At 38.5% G+C, this 15,244-nt stretch overlaps 2 protein-coding genes across 6 annotated transcripts in view; one reads left to right on the forward strand and one right to left on the reverse strand.

Annotated features, from left to right (window-relative positions):
• The window catches only part of LOC127617413 (multimerin-2-like), a 31,056-nt gene that overhangs the window by 12,916 nt on the left and 2,896 nt on the right, over window positions 1–15,244 (forward strand). Inside the window, exons 7-9 of one of the 4 annotated variants that reach the window (XM_052089372.1) lie at window positions 413–1,895; window positions 2,571–3,016; window positions 10,444–10,582. In XM_052089372.1, coding sequence (XP_051945332.1) covers window positions 413–1,895; window positions 2,571–2,971 — 1,884 coding nt within the window. In that variant the 3' untranslated portion in view covers window positions 2,972–3,016; window positions 10,444–10,582. Of the gene's footprint in view, window positions 1–412; window positions 1,896–2,570; window positions 3,017–10,443; window positions 10,583–15,244 lie in introns of those variants that run through there. The other 3 variants (XM_052089373.1, XM_052089375.1, XM_052089374.1) reach the window with 3 other exon arrangements.
• The window catches only part of LOC127617415 (bone morphogenetic protein receptor type-1A-like), a 58,986-nt gene continuing 50,554 nt past the window's right edge, over window positions 6,813–15,244 (reverse strand). Inside the window, exons 4-13 of one of the 2 annotated variants that reach the window (XM_052089379.1) lie at window positions 11,840–12,002; window positions 11,629–11,731; window positions 11,418–11,514; window positions 11,190–11,280; window positions 10,441–10,579; window positions 10,160–10,352; window positions 9,620–9,917; window positions 9,319–9,494; window positions 7,086–7,216; window positions 6,813–6,956 (exon numbers count right to left, since the gene is read on the reverse strand). In XM_052089379.1, the coding sequence (XP_051945339.1) occupies window positions 6,831–6,956; window positions 7,086–7,216; window positions 9,319–9,494; window positions 9,620–9,917; window positions 10,160–10,352; window positions 10,441–10,579; window positions 11,190–11,280; window positions 11,418–11,514; window positions 11,629–11,731; window positions 11,840–12,002 (1,517 nt within the window). In that variant the 3' untranslated portion in view covers window positions 6,813–6,830. Of the gene's footprint in view, window positions 6,957–7,085; window positions 7,217–9,318; window positions 9,495–9,619; window positions 9,918–10,159; window positions 10,353–10,440; window positions 10,580–11,189; window positions 11,281–11,417; window positions 11,515–11,628; window positions 11,732–11,839; window positions 12,006–15,244 lie in introns of both variants that reach the window. The other variant, XM_052089376.1, reaches the window with a different exon arrangement.

Genomic DNA, 15,244 nt, shown 5'->3' on the forward strand with positions numbered 1-15,244 from the left:
TATTTTTATTAACAAATATTAAATTAATTGTTTATGTTTTTTTCCCTTGAAGAATACATATGAAAACTTTTTTTTAAATTAATTATTAAGCTGTGTATACATGTGTATTCAATGTGTAAGGAAAGTATTTACAGTAACTCCTTGTTCTTGATGGTTACACCACTTGACATTTTTGAAGTCATTAAAATTTATATTATTATTATTATCATTATTATTTTGTAGATAATGCAATACATTTTTTTCAAAACATACATGAATGTAAACCAACATGGACATGGGGTTTCTTTCATATATTTTTGAAAAACATTTAAAGCATTTTGTTACCTTGGAGTATCTTATTTGTCAATGACCCACACGCATAACCATTTTGTTGTGTAACTTAAGGATAAATAAATGTTTGAATCTTATTTAGGTAAATCTCCACTATCTGAACTCATCAATATCTGAAGTGAAGCAGGAGCAAGAGAGGCTGGATGAGGAACTCCAGAGGATCTGGCCTGAAAAGAGAACTAGTCCAACACAAAGTCAGCCTCACGAGAGCACAGCTGTCTGGGAGACCATCACCCATCTGGACAACAAAGTCATCAACAACACAGTGAGACTCAGTGCTTTGACTGAAGGCCAAGAACAAGTGACTGACAACATCAAGGACCTCCAGAGTAGATGGAGCGATCTGGAAGTGAAAATAGTCCAGACTGGCCACAAAAGCCAGGTTCAGTTTATGGAGACCGGTTTGGAAGTGGAGGCAGCCAAAGTAGTAGTGCTGGACCGTATTAATGAGATGAGCAGTAACGTCAGTGAACTCAAGCAGAATCTGCAGGAAATGGAGACAGATGTTGACTATCTTTTTACACAGTATTACGAGAATATAAGTTCAGCAGGTGGGAATTGTGACTGTGTGGCTCTCATAACATCTGTGGCATTGTTAGAACAAGCTGTAGCTAACTTGATAGTGAATGAAAACAGGTTATCTCAAGAGGGTGAGGCAGAGGAGATGTTAGGCAATCGGGACGATGGTGCTTGGATTTCATCCATGGAAGATCTGAAACAAGGGCTACTCAATGTCAAGACGTCCCTGGCCTTTGAACAGGAAAAGAGCAGAATGATGCAGCACAATTTGACCCAGCTCCAGGCCTCTCTCCTGGGCAGGCAGCAGGACATTGAAACCCTCCAGGAAAAGGACAGGGCCAAGGTCGAAAAGATCCAGCACCTAGGTAGCATTTTCAACACTTTGCTGCAGGATGCCATTCGTCACTCAGAGTTACTGGAGATTTTGCTTGAAGAAGAGGTTCTGGAATTCATGGAGTGGTCTCAGGAGGACCAGAGACATTACTCTATACCAGCATTGAGGGAAAGCATCAGGAATGTGCAAGAGAAGGTCAATGGACACAGCCTCAGCTTGATCTCAATGTTGAACTCAGGTACCCCTCAGGTGACCGCAGCCGATGAGCCCTCAGTGCTTGCAGACTGGGACTCGGTGGGCATCAAAAGGAGACGTGGGGATCAGAGATTTGACCTGTCTGAGGAACATCCGGAATACTCAGACAATGACTTCTGGACTTTAGATAAAAAAGTAGAAGAGCTTGGAACTTACATCCGACGGCTTGAGGACCATCTTTGTCGTTCTTGCAGCAACTCCACTAAAACTACTACAGCTGGTGGTATAGCGGTCAAACTGGAGACTGAGGTTGCTACTTTGCGGAAAAACCTCGAGGCCCATCTAGTTGTTTTTAACAATATTTTCAATAACAGTTCTGTAGACTTGGATACATTCTCAGCTTTAATGAAGAAAAAGGAAGCAAAGCAACAAAAAAAGAGACCGAACAAAAGAGGAATCCCACCAGTGGAACATGATCGTTTCCGCAGGAAGAGGGATGCATCACTTGAGTCAGCAGGTAAGAATTTAATTATTATTATTTAATTATACTGTTTACAACATTCATTATTTTGCAGAAGTATTCACACCCTAAATTGATTCTCAGATTTTATTGCATTACAAACCCTGTATTTTGTTCGTTATTTTTTATTTATTTAAAATGTATTTTAACATTGAATTTTACAATAATTTCAAATAATTTAATTTTAAATAATTGCTTATTTTTATTTTTTTTACTGTTTGTATAAACACAAAACAGGAATGTAATGCTTATGTTCACACAGTTACCCAAAAAATATCCCAACGAGAAAACAATTAGTCTCTAATTTTGAATTATTAAATTGAATCTATTATATTTGCAGGATAGAAATATTGGAAAAAATATATGAATGTAAAAATCATAATTTCAAAATAATAATAATACAAAAAATTATGTTTGGTTTTTAAAAATATTTAAAGAAATAATAATTTGCTTAATCAACATAGTAAACATTACTATATCAGTACTGAGTAAATAAGAAATGTGCACAAAGCTTACATATTAAAGGTTTGATTGTTATGGCAAGAGCACCCCAGTGAACAGCATCTGCAACAGTACTCTCATGGCCCATTTTTTCCTTTCTGTCAGCATTCTTGTTTTGATTAGGCTTTGTTATTTGACTTTTGTCAACCATTGTCATTTGATTCCAAACAGTGCTTCATCAACTCCCAGATAGTCCAGTCATGTTCTTGGCCAGCAGTACAGATGGTGCTAATGTCTCTGGTGCTGTCATTTTCGATAGTGTGATTCTGAATCATGGACAAACATACTTGCCCCAAACAGGCACATTTCGTGCTCCAACTTCTGGTGTGTACCTCTTTGTGGTGACACTGGACTTTGGACCGGGCCCATCTCTGGTCCAATTAAAGAAAGGTGGAGATGTAACTGCCACCTTGAGGCAGACCCAGAGAAAATTGAGTGCACCCACTACACGTGTCTGCATCCTGCAGCTGGATCCAGGAGAGGAACTCCAACTAGAATTGATGCTGGGAACGCTAGAGCGCAACCCACAAGATAACACGTTTGCTGGTCTGCTAATGCTTCAGACCACCTGAGGGCGAGATACACTCGAATGATGCAAAATGACGGCGTGGAAGGGAGTAAGAAAATCCTCCTTTTTATTTTTTTGCACTGTACGCCACTTAAATTTCTTTTTCAGGATCGCAGACTAAAATAGCATGCTGGTAGCAATTATGAGACTGCACTGTTTACGAAGAACAAAATTTAGCTCATGTAGCTCTGTTTGGTGGAATTCCAACATGAAAAGAGGAGTCTGGAATAGAAGTCTTACATTTGGCATCAATAATACACAACTATATTATATTCATTTGGCTTACATACCCTGTGTGTAATGTTAAAGGAAAGAAAATATTTGTACTACCAGTATCATCAAGTTTGCACCAACAAAAGAAAGACTTAACACACAACACAGCTTTGTGTACTAAAAGTATATTTTTAAAAAACATTTACATGGACACATATTATACAGTGTATGAGGCCTAGTCATAAGGCACCCTTTCAACGTGGGGTTTACCAAATACACACTAGAGGTTATGTTTAATATAATACACAGAGGGCTGTGCTCTATGGTAAAGCACATTTAACTACCGGTATCTACAGTATGGTAAAATGCATGCCAATCAACACACACACAAAATGTTTCACTTTCCTGTCAAATAAACTTTAGAACTAATTATTAGAGGGTGCATTCTCAGTTGAGAGGTAGAATTGAGAATGAGAATTACAAAGAAAAAAAAAGTCATGGGTTAGAAGCAAATCTATAGATTAGGAATTTGGGCAATTTTCAACAAAATTGCTGCACTGGTCAAGAGGACCAATATGTCTTCAAAAACAATGCAATAGTTAAAAAGAGAGATGTTTCCTCTAACCTGTAATTGAAGTAAAACAATTGAAATGGGGGAAATATCTCATTATTAAATAAACACTTTTCTCCAAAACACATTGGCCACAATTTAAAAATTCTCATGAGTAAAATATCTCTGAAGTATTTTCCCATTCATATTTCACATTTTTAGTGCACCTGGGTGACAAGGAACATGAAATTGTTCAGCAATGACTTCCTGTTTCACAGGGGTATAAATATGAGGTAACACACAGGCCAAATTCCCCTTATCATAAATCACAGTGGGTTAGACTAAAGAATATAGTTCTGATGTGCGGCAAAAGGTTGTTGAGCTTCACAAAATATGAAGTGACTATAAGAAAATAGCCAAAGCATTGAAAATACACATTTCTAACATCAGAAGTGAACTGAATATGTTAATAATTGTCCTGGAAAAGGACATGTGTCTATATTTTCTCCACGCACAGTGAGTAGGATAGTTCAAGTGGCCAAAGAATCTCCAAGGATCACAGCTGGAGAATTGCAGAAATTAGTTAAGTCAGGAAAAAAAAAAAATCAGACATCACCTACAAGTTCAAGAAAAAAAAATCCTCTGCTCTCATCTAACAACAAACTCAAGCGTCTTCAGTTTTCCAGACACTACAGGAACTTCAAATGCAACCGGGTTCTATGGTCAGATGAAACAAAACAAAAAAAGCTTTTTGGCAGCAAACACCAGAGATGAAGTACCCAATGCCCACGGTTAAATGTGGTGCAGCATCTTGAATGTTGTGAGGTTGTTTTTCTGCCAGAGGTCCTGGACATCTTGTTCAGATACATGGCATCACTGACTGTATCAAATACCAACAGATAAACCTCAACCCCATAGAAAATTTGTGGCGTGAACTGAAAAGGAGAGTTCACCAACATGGACCTCTGAATTTGAAGGATCTGTAGAGATTCTGTATGGACGGATGGTCTCTGATCCCTTGCCAAGTGTTCTACAACCTCATTAGGCATTTTTAGAAAAGACTCGGAGTTGTAAAAAGTATTAATAAAAGGGTGCCAATAACTATGGCCAAAGCGTTTTGGAGAACAATATTTATTAATGAGATATTTTCAATTGCGTTACTTCAATTCAAGTTTAATTATTTTTTTAAATGAAAGATCAAAAGGATAAACAATGCAGATTTTTTGTCACAGATTTCTTTGCACATATTTACCAAGGGTGCCAATATTTGCTCTACCCCTATTGTGCTGTTCACTGAAGCTAATGCTGTTCATCCATGTTGAGGTGAGATTGACTATTGTCCTTGTCTTAGAACTATTATTATTTATTATCTTATGATCTTTACTCAGAACTTAAATATTTAAGTCTTTTTGTAAGCATGATAGTAACCTTGGCATTCTTTGTTAATCAAGATGCTCTTTTGGCATTTCTAGGCTTACTGTATTAGTAGTATTTGATAAAGCACCTTAGTCTGGCACTGATATTATCATATCATTGTTCAATCACACTTCCTGTTAGGGTTCAGTGGTATGAAGAACATTGTTTTTTGTTACAGTTCAAAATCACACTGGTCCTTTCAGTGGCACTAAGAATAATAAAAATGTGTATGCTAGGACACGACCTTGCAATTTGTGAATACAATGAAATCCACATGTGAGTTCTGTAAACAAGTTATGTAACATTTTCTAACAAAAAAAAAAATATTTTGGATTGCACCAGTTACCAGGAAACTATTTCGGCAGCCGCAACTGAAATACTAAGCACTGATGACTAACAGATGTTATTTAATTACAGCCGTACCATTCACCTTCAGGCACCTCACAAACATGTACACAATTCAAATACATGATTAATAATATTGCAAGGACATATGATCAGCATTTAACTAGATCACACCGATCTGATTACACCTATGAAACCACAAGCTCTCCCACAAACACAAAATTAAGTTTGGCAACGTTAAAGGGGTGTTCACACTGGCCGCGATTAAAGGTCGCCAAGTCACCGTACACATGGGTGCAAGCAGACCTTCCTACTTGACTGCTGTACCCAAATGGATCAGGTGGTGGACCATATGAACTGTACTATTTTTGCATTCCCATTGGTAGTTGCCACATTGTTCATTTGTGTAAAGTTGAACTCATTACTTGTAACATCACCAATGGTTTTGTCACTCATAGTTGGTTAATGATTTGAAAATATATGGTATGAGGCTAATGTGAAAAAATTGGAAATGTTTGTCTATTTCCAGATAAAAATTGCATGCTTTGAAGAAAATATCTCAAACTATTTATGGTTCATGCATCAAAATCATTATCAAAATCACTTGTGTAGTAAAAACAACACTGCACCTAACAAAGCATGCATTTTTCTTTACATTTTTTAAAAGGTAAAGGCAGGGGTGGATTTGGAATTCCAAAACTATATATTTTTCTCAAGAGTTCATGGTGAGAGAAAAGCTATTTATGGAGTATGGTTATAAGATCTTTAAATGCCACACACATCAGGGAGCAACAGGAACATTCAATCATCCTCTGAAGATTCTACAACTTGTAAAAAGCTGTTGTTAACTGGACGAGATTATATTGATAGAATATTATTTAGCTGATCTTTACTATAATATATTTACAAGTCATACTATAAATCAAAGTACAGATTCCATGAAAAGACAACAGTATTTTATCCATATGGCAGGAGGTTTATCCCAGAATCTAAAGAAACTTAAATGCACAACTGGCCAAAATAACTGGTGGGTGTGTATTTCTGTCGAAGGCAGTTAGGTCAGATTTTCCCAAAACCAAAAAAAAAAAATCCCACTCTATCATATTTGTCTATTGCAGTAATGATCCAAGTTTGCAATGATATAGCTTTCACAGAAAGCAGCAAGGCACAATGTCTGATCCACAACAGCTTGAGCAGGAGAGGAAAAGATTTTACAGCTCTTAGATGTCATCATTACCAACTCTCATACTTCTCATCAATAAAGGGGACAGTGATGTCAAAGATGAAATAAAACCACTCCGTTGTATGTTTTTGCATATGTGCTGAGGTAAAAGATGAATCAGATTTTAATGTCTTGAGATTCCACCATTTTCGCTAAAGTTTTCTTGACTCGTAGGCTGGTCAGGCGTGATGCTGGATTGTGGGCCCAGCATTCTGACATCAGCTTCAACATGGCCCTCAGGCACTAGGGAGACAAAGTTTATCAGATCTCTATGCAATTCAACAAATATATCTTTATGAACTGAAATTGTATGCAAAGCTAAAAAAAAGAACTGTATAGTGCCAGATGGAGATTTTGCATGTTGCCACTCACCTCATCACTGTTCCATCTGTTAGATACAGTTGGCCGCAGTCCTTTGACACACACAACCTCTAGCATATCCTCGTAGGATGGGTCTGATGGAACCATCTCATAATATGGTAGCTGATACTCCTCAACGATACCTGAAAAATGCAAATATCTGAATATTCGCTTAGCTTTTTACAGTGCTGTTAAAAAGTATTTGCCCCCAACCTGATTTCTTATATTTCTGTGTATATCTCGTACTAAACTGTTTAAAAACTTCTAACATAAAACAAAGGCAATCTAAGTAAACACAAAATACAGTTTTTAAATGATAATGTTATTTAATGAAACAAAAAAGTTATCGAATTCCAACTGGGCCTGTGTCAAAAAGAATTTGTCCCCTTAGTTACTAAATCCCCAAATCTATGAAACTGCATTCATAATGAGGTTCAGCTGGACTAGACACACACAGGCCTGATTACTGCCAGTCTTGTTTGAATCAAGACCTAAATATAACTTTTCTGCAGCATGAAGTTGGCTAAAAGGTCTCAACCACTAGCAAACTATGCCAAGGTCAAAAGAAATTCCAGAAATGATGAGGAAAAAGGAGATTGAAACACATCAGTCTGGGAAGGGTTACAAAGCTATTTCAATGGATCTGGGACTCCAAAGAACCACAGTGAGAGCCATTATCTCCAAATGGAAAAAAACTTGGCACAGTAGTGAACCTTCCCAGAAGTGGCAGACATTCCAAATTTCTCTAATAGCACAGCGACAAGTCATTCATGAAGTCACAAACAAGCCAAGAACAACATCCAAGGTACTGCAGACCTCTCTCGTATCAATACAGATCACGGTTCATGACTCCACTATCACGGTTCATGACTGACACACACTGGCCAAAAATGCCATCCATGGAAGAGTGGCAAGGCAAAAACCACTGCTAACCCAGAACAACATCTGAATTTTGCCAAAACACAACTGGAAGAATGTTCTGTGGATCGAGTCGAAGTGGAACTGTTTGGAAGACAGGGGTCCCATTACATCTGGAGTAAATGAAACACAGAATTCCGTAAAAGAACATCATACCAACGGTCAAGCATGGTGGTGGCAGTGTGATGGTGTGGGGATGCTTTGCTGCTTCGGAGTCAGGGTGACTTGCAATAATTGAGGGAAAAATGAATTCTGCTCTCTACCAGAAAATCCTAAAGGAGAACGTCCGGTCATCAGTCCGTTAGTTGAAGCTTAAGCGCAACTGGATTATGCAGCAAGACAATGATGCAAAGCATAGAATTAATTCAACCTCTGCATGGCTCAAAAGAAGCTAAATTAAAGTTTTGGAGTGGCCTAGACAAAGTCCTGACTTGAACCCCATTGAGATGCTGTGGCAGGACCTTAAATGGGCAGTTCATGTTCGGAAGCCCTGCAATGTGGCTGAACTAAAGCAGTTCTGCAAAGAAGAGTGGGCCAAATTTCCACCACAGCATTGTGAAAGACTGATCTCCAGTTATCAGAAGCGCTTGGTTGCGGTTGTTGCTGCTAAAGGTGGCACAACCAGCTATTAAGATTAAGGGGCAGTTCGTTTTTCACATGGGTGATATAGGTGTTGGATACATTTTTTGTTTCAATAAAAAATATATATATTTGAAAAAAACAATTTTTTACTCAGGTTGCCTTTATTTCACGTTATATCTCATTTGAAGATCTAAAATAATTTAGAATGAAAAATACACATAAATAAAATAAATCAGGAAGCTGGCAAATACTTTTTCACATCACTGTAATTTCAGTTAACGGTGCACCCATTAATTTTTTTGCACTGGCAGACATGGGGACTTATACTGACACCTAGTGGTATGGGTGTAGCCTCACACAAAAACAAAAGCTTTCAACTAACATTTTTTAGCTAACATGCCATTGTAGAAATGCACTATTTGTAACCAGTCAAGATAAATAAATGTACTTCATGGGTGAAAGGGACTGATAAGGGGGGACAAAATGAGGTATTCAGCTGATCATGTTATCTCACTATGGCGGCCACCATAATTCAGCCCAGTTTTCATCTCATGTGAGTGTACATCATATCAAACATACTATTCACTGCCTTATGTGGAAAAACAACTGAGTGCACCTTTAACATACATAAAAAGAAATCTTGTGAACAATTCAAGCCAGACTATTTTAACTGATGTATATAGCAACATTTTTTTAAATATACTTTGATATTTCAAATTGTGACTGGGAAGTCTCTCATGAATACCTCCAGTAACACAGCGTCTGGCCATTTCCCAAATAACCAGCCCATAGCTGTAGATGTCGGCCATGATGTAAGCCTGGAAGTGGTTCTTATTCAGAGACTCGTCAAGGACTTCTGGAGCCATATAGCGTCTGGTCCCCATACGTGTACTCAGTGGGATGTCCACTTCATTTGTGTCACTGAGACAAACAAAATATTCCTTAGAATTATCAAACAAACAAAAGCGATCCAGACACACTAGTAGGACTGATATCAAAGCCATTTTAAAATTAGTTTTAAAAACTAATGTTAAATGATAAAGCACCTATTAAATTTGACAGCAAAGCCCAGGTCAGCGATACAACAGGTGGCATTTTTCTTAACGAGGATGTTCTTGCTCTTCAGGTCTCTGTGAGCTATGGCAGGTTTTCCTTGAGTGCCGTAGATCTCTGTGTGCAGGTGACACAGGCCACAGGCAGCAGAGTAGGCCAGTCTAAGAAGGGCCTGTGTATCCAGAATGGTGAACTTCAAATAGTCATAAAGAGAGCCATTCTCATGGTAGTCAGTGATCAGGTAGAGCTGCGTAGAGGCTCCAGTGCCATTTATGTCAGCAGCAATGAAGCCTTCAAAAGAAGACATTTTGGAGAGATAGAATAAAGCAGCCATGGAAACATGAAACAACAGTGAGTTGATTTATTGTAAACTTTTGATCTATTCATTGAATACACCACAGTACCAATAGGGAGCTGGTCCACATCATTTTGCCATATAGTGTAACAAGAGATTAGCTTTTCTTTTAGAAACGTATACCCTGAGATTTTACTGATCTAACAGCAGTATCATACTTACAGTAAGTAAAGCATACCTAGTATATTCTCATGTCTCATGAGCACGGTTTGGTAGATCTCTGTCTCTCGAAACCAGCTGGCCTCCTCTCGAGTAAAGAACACTTTCACTGCTACCTTCTCCCCCCTCCACCGACCCAACCACACCTCTCCATATCGCCCTTTACCAATAAGACGCACTGTCTGGATCTGCTTTGCAATGGTGCGCTGGACCTGTAAGATTTGAATGTGAACACAGTTCATAAGCAGTGGAGGGGTTGACGCATCAAGTTATCAATTGCCTGCAATTCTAATTTCTCACCAGCAGAGGGAGCCCAGAGCCACTGCCTGATGTTTGAGACTGGTTGATGAGCTCTTTTAGAGATTCTCCTGCTGGGATAAAGGCCTTGTCCTGCTTCAGGTCTCTGTGGTAGCGCTGCCTCTCTGTCTGCCACTTATACCTGAGGACGGGACACAGTCAAGAAAAAAGAACAAAATCTTTTCAGCTATGCCTGACTTCAAAGGCTGTATCCTGGAACCCTTTTTTCAAACGAAATGCTACATTTATGGTGCCCTCACAGATATGACAGTGGTCTTGGACTTTATACAGACACTTAACCGGATGGATGGAGCATCATGAAAAGTTTTCAGTAACTGATACATTGTAGAAATACCCTAATGACAGTTGTGAAGGGGGATAATACAGCATTGAACTGGGCAGTGATTTGACTGGAGATTTCATCTCATGTGAGAGCACATTTAAAAAAAATTTCAAGAGGAATTTCTAGGGGTTTAGGCATATATATATACAATGGTGGTTACTGATTGCACCTTTAAAAGAAAATTCACATTTCCACAGGTGTGTATTGATGCTTTCATATCTGCATAAAGTCTTTCCTCTACTTGCATTCCCAGAGACAAGAGTTTCTTTTTGACAACAAAATCGGGCAATAATGTGGGTGGCATGCAATCTCAAAGGTGGTGTGCAAAAACAGTTACAGTTGGAAAAATGCGATCAAGTCGTGAGTGTCAAAAGCAGCTATTATATTAAAGCACTTCAGATGATCTCACCTGTAATAACAGATAACAGTGACACAGATGAGAGTGCAGCAGCACACAGTTACTGAAATGAGGAAGGCCAACCAGTGAGAGTCTGGTGGTTCTGCAAAACACAACAAGAAAAAACAAAACAAAAATACAAATCAAATAATCTGTATTACGCTTGCAGCATGCCTGTCCTTATCCAACACTCCTAATTGTCATGCTTTACAACTCCCTGCTGAAAATGCTGATGCTCACCCAAGTCTCGAGGTGGTAACTCTGGCTTTAGGTCTCGATTACAAAAGTCAAACTGGCAGCATTCGATGGTTCGACGTGTCTGTGCAAACTGCGAATCCTGTAAAACATCAGTTTATGTCTTAGCAAGTGAGTAAAACTTACAAAATTGGATTTTTTGTGATATTAGTAGTGAAATTGAAATGGCAATTTATAAAACAAACAGTTTGGATACCTTGCACTGAAAGTGAGAGCCCTCATATTTCATACAGCCAGAACTTAGGATCACATCTCCATTTTCATCTTCTTCAATGATAGCAAAGCACTGCCCATTTGTCCTGTTGTGGTGCAAAGACAAGCCATCAATATCCATCAAATTCAATCAAAATCCTTGAATACATAAACAAAATATATTTACAACAAAAGGCTTGGTCTCTGACACTTACACACAGGTGTTATTCTTGGCATCGTCAGGGCAGTGTCCTGAACAGTGGCAGCTGAGGAAGCGGGCAGCATCTTCTGGTGCCACAGTAGAGTCATCCCCAGGCCTTCTGGAGTCTGAGCCAGGCCTCACTCCAGTGCCCTGCAGCACGTGATCAGGATTCTGACCTGCTATAAATGACAAGACACCAACAATCAACTATGTGCTTTCTTTGTTAAGATACATTGCACTGAAACACAAAATGACCAGTATGTGTTAAAACAAGTCTGTGGTTAGAACCTCATATCCATGATGTATGAAAATCACTTAAGAAAATAAGGTCCTGAAATCCATCCATTTCCTAAACTATTTAAATAGTTTTCCTTCCTTCTGTACCCTTCATGTCATGGTGTTTCCTGTGTGTTTGTGAAAACCCACCCCCATTCACATAATTGCCCCAGCCCCCAATCATTGGCATCCAAACAAGTCTGAACCAACTATCCCCGCGCAAGACGTGCACCATGCCCCTTTTTGTTTCACACCCGGTAGACACCCCCCCCATTTCAGTTTAAATAATGGCCCTTCTGAGTTGTCACCACTGATCTCAGTGTCTTCACTCCAGGCCACTGGAGTGCTATTGTTGGAGGTGCTTGAGCATGACTCCACTGCAGACTTTCCAGTCCAGACTTGTTGGTAAAACAGCTCACAAAGCAGCAGTTTGAGAGATTGGGTGGCAGGGCAACACTGCACTCTCTTTTTTCAGCTACATTACTACATTCCATTCTCAGATCCCATTACCAGTCTGTCTTATTCAGCCTCTCATTGTGCTGCCGATCTCACAAATAGACTGGACTCTCCTCCTGGACTAATTCTATTAGGATTCCTTGATTAAACTGAAGAGGAGCTTTTGTAGCTCTTCAATTCACTTCATAATTCAACAGATGGTCGACTATATACACACTAATAATATAAAAAATAGATACATTCAACTCAATAAATACACTACATTTCTAACAAAAATAGGTGGCCTGAAGGCATAATAAATAGAAATAGGTCATGCTGAACACAGACTGTTCCCAGCAGGTTTAAGCACACCACACTAGTGATATGAATCTTCAGCACCACAGCAAAAGACATCATATTTTTCCAGAGTACTGAATGTAATGAGTTCAATGCAGAGCTATTGAGGATAGCCTATGTATTACAATGCATACAATTGAATGCATTAGTTTGCATCCCCTTTGCAGAATCTGCAAGATGTTTATCATTTAATTTTTTTTAAGAGATAGATCATAAAAATTGCATTGTCTTATTTAGTATTGCCCTGATGAGACAGATGTTTACATATTACCAAAGGACACAATAATAACTGAACTCACACAAATTATCCTGTTCAAAAGTTTACATCCTCTTGGTTGTTAATAAGATGTGTTGCTTCCTCGATGATCAAAGAGTGTGTCCTTTGTAATTATTTGTAATTATTTTGTCTTGTGGTAAATATCTATTATGTAGCTTCTAAAGGGCAGTACTAAACAAATATGAGTACTAAAATGTAGCAGTACAAAAAAATATTTTATATCTTATATTTGTATAAATTCTGAAAGGGGTGTTTAAATGTATGCACTAAACTAATATGATTTAATATAATTGCAATTCATTAAGATATAATCGGACCATGATTGAAACTACACTTAATGCTCTAATAATCTCTCTCACACCTCTCATGAGGGTCATGCAAGCGAATTGATAAACGCTGTTCTCAGAGTTTGCTTTAAGACAAACTGGTTCTTTATTATTGAACTGTTGGACATATGGATACACAAATAGATTAATAAAAATACTAATAAATGGATCTGTAAGTATTGATACAATACTGTGAGAAAACAATATCCCAAATAAATCAAACTCCAGCCAATATGAGGCATAAGCACAAAGACCATGTAGATTCATCCACATAACCATCCCTAAGGTGTGTTCCTCCACAAAACAAACTCAAGCCGCCATGCAGAACCAACACAAAAAGAAACAAATTAGGCACCTAGTTTACTCGGACGATCAAGATAATGTTCAGTGAGTCAGGTCCACTAGGCTGTATCTATAGCATCACACAATAACTTACTCAGTCCATTGACTTTATAAAGGACAATCGCTTGCTGTGGGCATGTCAATATTTTGCAGCCGTCCTTAGTATCTATTCTCAATTTGGCCAGGAACATCAGTGCAAAAGTGACCTTTCGTTGATGTAAGAGTTTCTTGCATTCCTTGAATCTATCACGTTTCTCTGTTGTTGAATTTGCAAAGTCTGGGAACAAGAAAATGCTGTGGTTCTTCCAAGAAAGCCTCTCTTTTACTCCTCGCCTCATGTAACAAGAGATCTTATCTGATGATCTCTGAAATTTGGCCAGAATAGATCAGGGCCTGTCTCTCTCAGTGGATCTCCAAGCTGGAACTCTGTGAGCTTGCTTGATTTCCAGTTTATGGCCTTCTATGTTGAGTAGACTCGGGAAGAGCTTGTCTGGGATTTTCACCACATCTCTGCCTTCTTCGTTCTCAGGAATTCCAATAATTCGGACAATGTTTCGCCAGTTACGATTCTCAAGGTCTTCCAACTTTTCCCAAACACGCTCAAAGTCCAACTTGGTCGCTAGTGAGTTAGCAGCTAATTCCCTCTCCGATCAGTCCAGATAATCGATCCATTTTTCAACATCCGACACGCTTGTAACCAATTTCCTCTCCATGGTCGTGAACGATCGATTACAGCAAGATCCTGCAAGTCAGCAATGACCTTCGCCAGCACTGCAGACATGCTTGACATTTGACGCTGTATCTCTCCTGCTGCACCGTCCAAACTCAGTCCCTAGCCTGCGACCCTGTCAGGGGTGTCAGCCTGAGAACTTAAGTGTCTTTTAATGTCGTCAGAGCCTGAGGATTTTGAATTCTTTGACATAATTTCTTCATAGAACATCTCTCCAGTTTATGACATTAAAAGTATTTAAAAACTATTAAAAGCAGAGCTCGCCATTCACCCGTCAAAAGGCCATCATGCTAACAAATTATTCACAGAATCGATCATAGCAGTTGCCGACTTAACTTCTCACTTACTGAACAGGTAGTCATCATAACTTTCAGTCATGTCTTGATCATATAACCATTACTGTGGTATGTGTACTTAACCATATATGAACAATGTTATGAAATAAGGTTTGCAAGACTTATACCGGTAAAATTACTGACAGGTTCATATAATAACAGTAGGCCAAGTTAAGTTTACACATTCAGAGAGTTTTAATCAATAAACATTGAAATATTCAAATTTGTTACAAAATAGCATGGTTTTGTTTAGCATGTAGTTAAATATGGGGGATGTATGATGAACTGTTTAGCCGTTTAAGTAACCTAAACTAAAAGGCAAATGACAAACATTTTTAGT

The sequence above is a fragment of the Xyrauchen texanus genome, chromosome 24 (assembly GCF_025860055.1).
Source record: "Xyrauchen texanus isolate HMW12.3.18 chromosome 24, RBS_HiC_50CHRs, whole genome shotgun sequence".
Taxonomy (NCBI): domain Eukaryota; kingdom Metazoa; phylum Chordata; class Actinopteri; order Cypriniformes; family Catostomidae; genus Xyrauchen; species Xyrauchen texanus.